The sequence below is a fragment of the Cyphellophora europaea genome (assembly GCF_000365145.1).
Source record: "Cyphellophora europaea CBS 101466 unplaced genomic scaffold supercont1.7, whole genome shotgun sequence".
NCBI lineage: Eukaryota > Fungi > Ascomycota > Eurotiomycetes > Chaetothyriales > Cyphellophoraceae > Cyphellophora > Cyphellophora europaea.
The window spans coordinates 1,815,884-1,824,510 of NW_008481813.1; the positions used below are offsets into that span (position 1 = coordinate 1,815,884).

General features: G+C 56.0%; 3 protein-coding genes across 3 annotated transcripts; all 3 read left to right on the forward strand.

The window, feature by feature from the left end:
• Positions 1-1,447: 1,447 nt before the first annotated feature.
• On the forward strand, positions 1,448-3,013 carry HMPREF1541_07789 (uncharacterized protein; the record flags this gene model as incomplete). Its single annotated transcript, XM_008722112.1, has 1 exon — positions 1,448-3,013. One exon carries the CDS (start codon positions 1,448-1,450, stop codon positions 3,011-3,013), a length of 1,566 nt encoding a protein of 521 aa, XP_008720334.1.
• An 828-nt stretch (positions 3,014-3,841) lies between these two features.
• HMPREF1541_07790 (uncharacterized protein) lies at positions 3,842-5,339 on the forward strand (the record flags this gene model as incomplete). Its single annotated transcript, XM_008722113.1, has 3 exons — positions 3,842-3,926; positions 4,034-4,563; positions 4,656-5,339. 3 exons carry the CDS (start codon positions 3,842-3,844, stop codon positions 5,337-5,339), a joined length of 1,299 nt encoding a protein of 432 aa, XP_008720335.1.
• Positions 5,340-6,613: 1,274 nt separating this feature from the next.
• Positions 6,614-8,406, forward strand: HMPREF1541_07791 (uncharacterized protein; the record flags this gene model as incomplete). Its single annotated transcript, XM_008722114.1, has 3 exons — positions 6,614-7,085; positions 7,140-7,702; positions 7,753-8,406. 3 exons carry the CDS (start codon positions 6,614-6,616, stop codon positions 8,404-8,406), a joined length of 1,689 nt encoding a protein of 562 aa, XP_008720336.1.
• Between the last annotated feature and the right edge of the window lie 221 nt (positions 8,407-8,627).

Here is an 8,627-nt window from a genome sequence, read left to right on the forward strand (position 1 = left end):
GAGGCATCGCGACCTACCCCTCTAGGCAGACTAGAATCGTGAGCTGTGCCGTTTGTAGATCTAGATTCGCTGGCTCGGGGAGGAATCAACGAGGCAGTGAAATGGCCAAGATGTAGTGCGGGGGATCCCCACAAACTACCGACAGCATCGTGTAAGATCCCCCCGTTGTTTAGGCTAATTGAGACCAGCCATCCCCAGCGCGGGTCGCGGGCATGTCCTTGAGGTCGGCATGCCGGTGGTCAAGACGAGATTCGATGAATCATGTTGTGCGGCTCATGATGAGATGGAGTTCTCGAGCCAGCTGGAGTTCTTGGCTAGCCATGATACCCCAATCGATGGGTTAAGTCAGGTAGCTCTAGCAACGGTGTCAATGGCGACCAATACTGGAAATTGCTGGCAGCATGGTACACATAACTTGAAGAGGACATCGTAAGCGTTTTGTCGGTACCGTCTCCATGTGACTTCATGTTCACCGAGGGAAGAGGTCATCAAGCATCCCATCGTTAGGCGCTAGCCTATTGGAGGTATATATTTCATACAGTCAGAAATTTTGCTCCAAAAATACACACGTCCGTGCTGGTGTAGAGGTAACATTTGACGCTCTCATCTCAGCAATTTGGGTGCGCCGTCACGCCGTAAGTGCCTTAAAGCTCGTAGACTTGAAGCCAAACTAACATTACATAGCGGGGTTCGATTCGTGAGTTCTACCAGGCTCTCTGAGCATTATAACCGTACTAACTGCTTAGCCCGGCACGGAATTATCAAGGATCACATCCTCAGAACTTTTTGCTCTTTTTTGAAGTAATTGCGGTGTGCCTTTGTGGAGTAGGGGTAAGACATCGAAGAGGGGGTCAGCGGTTCTTGCAATCACTGCCCGAGTGTGATCTATGCCAACCAATGAGATACGGGTTGAATATCGGAAACCCCCATCCTAGATCCCACTGTACTAGGCTTAAGATCTTAAGACCCAAGCTTCAGACTCGGAGACTAGATGACAGAGTCCTGGATCTTCAGGCTACTCAACGATAGACCTTAGATTCTGTCGTCTCCAGAACCAGGGACGAAGACGTCTGGCTAGTTCACGCCCGACTTCCAGACAGTCGGTCTCACGGAGTGACGACGCTTGGCTTGCCCTGTGCGATAATGCTCCTTGCGCGTGCATAGCTTCAGCAGGAAAGCGGAAGTTATGCATTTGGTCGTAGAAGCTGGATTAAGGGTGTTGAAGTGTGCTCTCTCTCGGGCCAGCGAGGGGGGCCAGCGGTTTGTGGGGGTCAATGCCCGTGCGGAGGTCATACCAGCCAATCACAGGCAGCCCTTTTTGCTTTACGACCACCCCCTCTACGGTGGCACATTGGCAGGCTGGTCGGTGTAACCCTGGGACTGGTGCCTGTCCACGATACTTCGGTCTGAGGACTTTGTTCCTCATCTCTTCTGCTGAGCCAGCACCATGGGTTCGGTACCGCCTCCAGCAAGTGGCCCAGCGCCTCGCTTCATTGTCATCGGAGGGGGTTCACGTGGAAACGCCTACGCCCGGGCTGTTACAGCCTCGACCAATGGTCAAATCGCTGCGGTCGCCGATATAAACCCATTTGTGAGGGAGGAGTTTGGTCGAAAGTACATCTGGGGCGACAGGAAGGCCGCTCCTTACGAGTCGTTTGCAACTTGGGAAGACTGGGTCGAATGGGAGACTGCCCGCCGCAAAGATCCTTCTATTGTTCCCGATCCTGCTTATGTTCCAGTCACGGGCGCCTTCATCTGCACCCTCGATGAAACACACGCTACCATCATTAGAGCACTGGCACCGCTGAATCTGCACATTCTGTGCGAAAAGCCCCTGGCTTTGTCCCTGAGCGACTGCTTGGACATCTCGTCAGCCTTGTCCGCACAACCTCCAAAGATCACTTCCATAGGCCATGTCCTTCGCTACTCTCCGCACAACATCCTCCTCCGAAAGCTCCTACTGGAAGACCAGGCCGTTGGTGAGGTCGTGAGCATCGAACACACCGAACCCATCGGCTGGTGGCATTTCTCGCACAGCTATGTCCGTGGCAATTGGCGACACATCAAACCAGATGGTGTTGGCTCGCTCCTCACCAAGTCGTGCCACGACATCGACTTCCTGATGTGGATGCTGACCAGCCCAAGCTCTCTGACCGGCGACCAGCCTCATTTACCCAGCAGCATCCACAGCACCGGCGCCATGACCCATTTCCGCAGATCCCGCAAGCCGCGAAAAGCAGGCAACGCCACCAACTGCCTCAATTGTGCAGCCGAGCCTGATTGCAACTACTCGGCACCGAAAATCTACCGTGACCGCTGGCTACGCAAGGAAAAGGACGTCGGCTGGCCGCTCAAGATCATCGTGCCCGAAATCGAAGACATCGTGGACAGCTCCGACTGGGACAAGGCCGAAGAGACCCTAATGACCCGTCTGTCCGAGGACTACAACGAAGCAACCCCCAAGCAGGAAGTCGAAAATCGCAGCTGGTACGGCCGCTGCGTCTACGAATCCGACAACAGCGTCGTCGACGAGCAGACCGTCACCATATCCTGGGATGAGAACCCCGTACCCAACACCCCGGCCGCAAACGGCTACGGCCGCGGCCCCAAGACTGCCTTGTTCCACATGACCTACCCAACCCAGGCCCAATGCGACCGTCGCGGCCGGATCTACGGCAGCCTGGGCGAGATCAGCTACGACTCTAAGAAGATCGAGGTGCACACGTTTGCGGAAGGGGACACAAAGGTGCACGTCATCCCGAAGCAGGCGCCGGAAGTGGAGAAGGCGCACGGCGGCGGTGACTGGGGGCTCGCAGGCGCCTTTGTAAGAGCCGTAGAGGAGGTGGAGAGCGGGGAGCTGGGAGTCAAGGAGGCGCAGTGGCGCTATGTGGGATGTGATATGGAGGAGATTGTGAGGAGTCACGCGGTGGTGTTTGCGGCGGAGGAGTCGAGGAACGAGAAGAAGGTGGTGGATTGGAAGGAATGGTGTCAGCGTAAGATGGTGCCGAGTTGAGGTGGTGGTCGTTGCTGTGGTGAAGGACAGTAATGTGATCTGGGCTTCTGAGATGTGCAGGGATTTTCTTGATTTAGCAGTAGATTGCGGGTGGCGACCGGCAGAGGATGTGTACGACTTAATGAGAATATGTTTTTTCTTGCTAGTGACAACCAGCACAATCTTACCCCCGATACTCGTTCCCGGCACGAAAGCCATCAGTGATCTGCCTGAAGAGCCACTTTCAGCATTAAACGCACAGGCAGTAAAAGGGTCGGCCTCGCACAGGCCACACACAAACCGCGTGCGTCCAGCCCAACCAAGTGACCTACACCAATACCGATAAGCAGCTTTGACGCGCCCAGCACTCGCCGCTGCTTGCAGCCAGGAACACATCTCACGACAAGCATGGCAAGCGTCATCCTCACCTTTGAGTTCCAGCACCTTTCCCTACCAATAGAACAGAACCAAGATCGTCGTCATCGACATTTCTGCTCACGGATCTCCCAGTGTACCCTCGACTCTGAGTCCCGACATGGGCCTGACGTCCGCCATCCGCGAAGTCGAGAAACTGATCAGCGGCGTCGAGAAGCTCTATCGGTACTATCAGAAGTTCTCCAAGAAGCGAGAGGCCAAGAAGCAGCAACAGCAGAAACAAACGGCGACGGCGGGAGGGCTTCAGCAACAACAATCGGGTCACGAGCAGGTGTTGTTCGGCCAGCCGTACTCGGAACATCGAGCGAATCCGCCTCCGCCGCCTCAGACCCAACAACCGTACGGTTATCCGACGGGATATACTGAGCATCAGCCGTATCCGGCACATTGGAGCCGTTGAGATCCCGGCCGAACATGGCGCCAATGACTCGCCAGCGCTTTCTGCGCTCCGTGGTCTGCGGTGCACAACATCGGCTGCTCGTGCTTGCACTGGTGACTGGTGAATCGTCCCTCATATCCGTATGCCGCGTCTGGCCAGCTAACTCTCACCTACAGCAGCAGTTCGTGCAGCAGCAGTACCTGTCCCACAGAAACCAGACCTCCCAGTTCCTGCCGCAGCCATCCCCCCAGGCATCGTCGTCACCAGCAGCGCTAGCACAACATATACCAGCGGAGACGTCATCGCACCCAACGCTACCGCTCTGGGCGCCCCCACGAGCACCTTCTCTAATGCTCCTACCAACATAGGTGCCGGTGGTCAGGGTGGGATGGCGCCGAATGGTGGCGTAGGGCCGGGTGTAGCGGGCCCTGGTGGTGCGGCAGGCGGACAATGGCCTGGTGCAGGTGGTGCGGGTGATGCAACAGGCGGACAGTGGCCTGGAGCCGGTAGCGTGGGTGCAGGAGCCGGTGGTTGGCGCAAACCGGACTGGGTCGACACGGCGCCGAAAGTGCGGATCGCGCACACGGTCTTTGGCATCACGGCTGTGATGTTCTTCTTCCCAGTCGGAGGCATTGTGCTCCGCGTGTGGGAGCACGACTATAGCCCATGGGTCCACGCGACAGTGCAGATGGTTGGGTACTTCATGTATCTGTGCGCAACGGCGATGGGAGTGTGGATGGGGTCTGTGCAGGGAAAGGTATGTACCATCTTCGTCGCTCCTTTGATGCTTGGTGCGGATTTTGCGCTGGCTTTGACGGATGCGAACAAGGCTGACCACGGATGGCACAGTTGGTTGGCTTCCACCCCATCATGGGACTTACGATTCTGGCCTTCCTTACGGTCCAGCCTTTTACTGAACTTGTCAACCACTTCCTGTGCTCGCGCGACCCTGAGATCTGGGCCAAGATCAAGTTCATTGGATATGCGCACATCTGGATCGGACGCTTCCTGATTGTGGCCGGCCTCATCCATGGCGGGCTGGGCTTCGTGTACTCGGCCAAGCTGGACCGCGACCTACCCATGCGCCCAGGCCCCTGGCCGTTGGGCGTGCATGTTACATATGGTGTTGTGGCTGGACTGGTTCTGGTGGTATATGTGTACTTCTGTGGAGTGATCACACAGATCAGGAATATCAGGAGGATGAGTGTGAGCACTGGGGCACATGGGGATGGGCGCGTGGTCGAGAGGCAGAACTCGGAGACTGCGCAGGGCTTGAACTTCAGACTCGAGGAGCATGCTTTCAGTGATGTCAAGACCATGGTCAGGAAAGCGAGCGAGAGTGCACAGGGATCACAAGAGGCGGCTGGGGCCAGTGCTCCTCCGATGGCACATGGTGGAAGTAGCCAAGTCTCGGAGAGCACGGCTGTGGGAGAAGCGACGTCGACTCTGGTGCCCGTGGCTGGGTCGAAGTCGACACCGTCACCTTCAAGGATGTCGAGTGTGAAGCGTATCTTTAGGAGTGATGCTTTGTAGCCGGTAGTAGCCTACTGGGTAATGTATGTTGAATAGTTTTCAGGGCAGTGGTCGAATCCGATGGAAGAGCCCATTGCAAATCGCTTTGGCGGTATTGTTACATATGAATTGGTTTGAGTGCAGGACCTACCTGATTTCCGTACAGCCTGCAGAACGTCGACTTACCATGCTGACTGCAGCCATCGGCTCGGGGATTTGGGAAGTGTTCATCATTCGCAAATGCAGCATAGGATCTGCTTCAGGCGCCTCAATCTCTGCCATGGAGTAGTTGACGCTATAGAGCCCAATGATACGAGGATACTCGCCTGTAGCTCGCACATGCTTACTCCGATGAGTGCGAGAGACTACTCGGAACTTCTCAGACCTCGATGGTGGTTGATAGTCATTTGAAGCCAGAGCCTCGTCGTCGCTGAAAAAGGTCTATGATTGGCGGATATGCTAGCGTACGGACATTGGTCAGAAGTGGCATAGCCTCGTATCAGATACCGTTTGGTCAAATACGGAGGCCGGACGACCAAGCTCTTTTCAGCTACAAGATCTACTGCTCGGCTCACAAATGGTTCGGACTCTCTCTCGTCGGAGCTGCGGTATTGGTATCAGGATTTCAGCTGATTCATCCCGGAACCACCACCTCTCACAGCCTTCCCTTCCTCAATGTTGCCCTTCCGCCCCCGGACACTCACAAGGCTCCATCCAGGGGCCCAAATGCTTCCAATTTTGGACTGCCAGAGCTAAAAACCCTGGAGCGGACCTGTTTACACGCTCCCTGATTGGCAGGACTTCCCCAGAGCGGTCTCCTTCGCGCGGTCCGCTTTGGCGGTTCTCCTGAAATTACGTCTTGGTCCAACACCGCGCACCGCGTTAGACTGCGGACAAGTTTCAATCTCGGTGGCCTAGCAGTGCTCTCCCTTCGTTCTCTGGCGGCAGATAGGGCTGGTTTACTACTGAATTGGGCTGGCGCGTGGAAACCGTTGCTGCTGGTCCTCAGCCAGCAGCCAACCACGTTGACCGGCACGAAGCCCAAGCCCGCTCCTCCTGATGAGTTCCTTGGGTACAAGCCTCAGCCATCCAGATCACCCCTGTTTTGCGTTACTTGACCGCTGGGGTGAATTGATTATAGCCACGGGGGGGTTCCCCTTTCATGATTTCCTTTCCTTCGTGTCATTTTATTGACCCTCACCCACCCTTACCATTTCTTTCCCTTCCGTTTCTCTAGCTGTTTGTTTGACGGCAGCATCTGTACAATGGCGGCGTCCATCTCGCCTTCGGTCATCATGACCCAGGTTTCGGACTACATGAACTCCCACAACATTTCCTCCGACGCGCTTTTCCAACCCGAAAGTGCGGCAAACATCCTCTTCACTTACAAATGGGTCATTGGAACCATGGTATTCGCTCTCATTGCGAGCTTCCGCATGTTCCACTACTTTTTCGTTCACGATCAGCCACCTCGGGGCTCGGGCCTGAAGCTCTTGCCCGGTCCACGAAGCACGATCCCCTACCTCGGACGCGTCCACGATGTTGATCCCAACTGCCCTTGGTTCGCCATGAAGAAGTTCTCGGATGAGTACAACGGTGTTTTTGCCTCCACAATTTGCGGTGAGATGCACGTTTGGGTCGGTGATGCTCAAATTGCGTACGACCTGCTCTGCAAAAAGGCCAGGATCTATTCCTCGCGCCCCATGGTGCCTGCTGTTCCTGGCAGTGACTCTCAGGGCCAATACCTGCCTCTTCTGGCTCACGATGGTAAGCAGAAATGAAAAACCACAAGCAGGGCTCCCGAAATTGACCACAATCCAGACCACTGGCGTAACCAGCGCAAGTTCGCCCATACCGTCCTGACCGCGGGCTTCAACGCCAAGTACTACGGCTATGTCTCCCATGAGGCCAAGCGCTTCATGTACAAGCTCCTCGTTGATCCTAAGGACCATTTCGCCCTAACCGACCGTTTCTGTGGCCGTATCTCCGCCCGTCTCGGCTACGGCCGCCCCGAGTCCTCTGCCGCCCACTGCAAGAACGCGGGTGAATTCATTCCCCAGATCTCTCCGTCCGGCTCTGTCACCAACCTCATGCCCTTCCTGGGTAGCCTCCCCGAGTGGATCAATCCCTCGATCCGCAAGGTGCGCGAGCGCCGCGAGAAGGAGGAGAAGCTCTGGAAGGGTCTCATGAAGCAGGTTCGCCAGGAAATGGACGAGGGTACTGCTCCCGTCTCGTATGCGAAGACCTACTTTGAGCGCAAGGAAGCCGAAACTGGCAAGAAGTCTTTTGGCTTTGATGACCATGAGGCTGCTTATGCTGTTGGTATGCTTGTGACTGTGGCCATCTTCACCATTGGCGGCCCACTGTACTGCTTCTTCCTCTCGGTACGTGCACTGCTTTCAGTCAACCCCAAACTTGAACTAACGAACAACAGATGGTCCTGCACGAAGACTGGCAAGAGAAGGTCCGCAAGGAATACGATGAGGTTATCGGCGATCGTGTTGTTGAGGTTGCGGATGCCCCCAATCTACCCATTCTACGCGCCTGCATCAAGGAGTGCGTGCGCTGGCGTCCCCCGGTCCCTCTCGGTGTCCCCCGTCTTCTCGAGGAGGATGACGAGTGGAACGGCTACTACCTTCCCAAGGGCGCGGTCATTCACGCCATTGATTTGGCCCTTGCCCGCGATCCGAAGCTGTACCCTGATGCTGAAAGCTACCGCCCCGAGCGCTGGTTGGAGCCCGAGTTCCCTACGTACAAGGAGCCCCTGACCGAGCACCCCCGTCTGATGGGCCATCACGGTTTCGGTATGGGCCGCCGTATGTGCCCCGGTATCGAGGTCACAGAGGCTGAGCTATTGGTTGCCTGCGGTTCTATCATTGGCTGCTTCTACTTACGTCCTGAGAAGGATAAGAACGGCCAGCCCCAGCCTCCCCCCAGCTACGACTTCACTCCCAACCTGATCGGCGGTCCCCTGCCCTTCAAGATGGATGTGGTCGTCCGTGACGAGCAGAAGGCTCAACGGATAAAGCACTGGTTCGAGGAGTCGGTTGCCGATGAGAAGGCAGGTAAGATTGCTGCTGGTCTGTAAGCAGTCTCCGCGTGAAGTGTGTTTGCGACATTTGCTTGCACGGCGTTACGGGAAAGACATTGTGGAAGCGTTCTCTTCGTCTTGACGGACTTGTAAGATGGAGGTGGGCTGATGACGCGCCCGCCCGGAGAGCGGGTCTTCAGTGAGCATTGAGACAGTAATGCCAGAGTCTGTGGGGATTTGCGGCGAGCTTTTGCCATCCTACCATATATTATGTACAG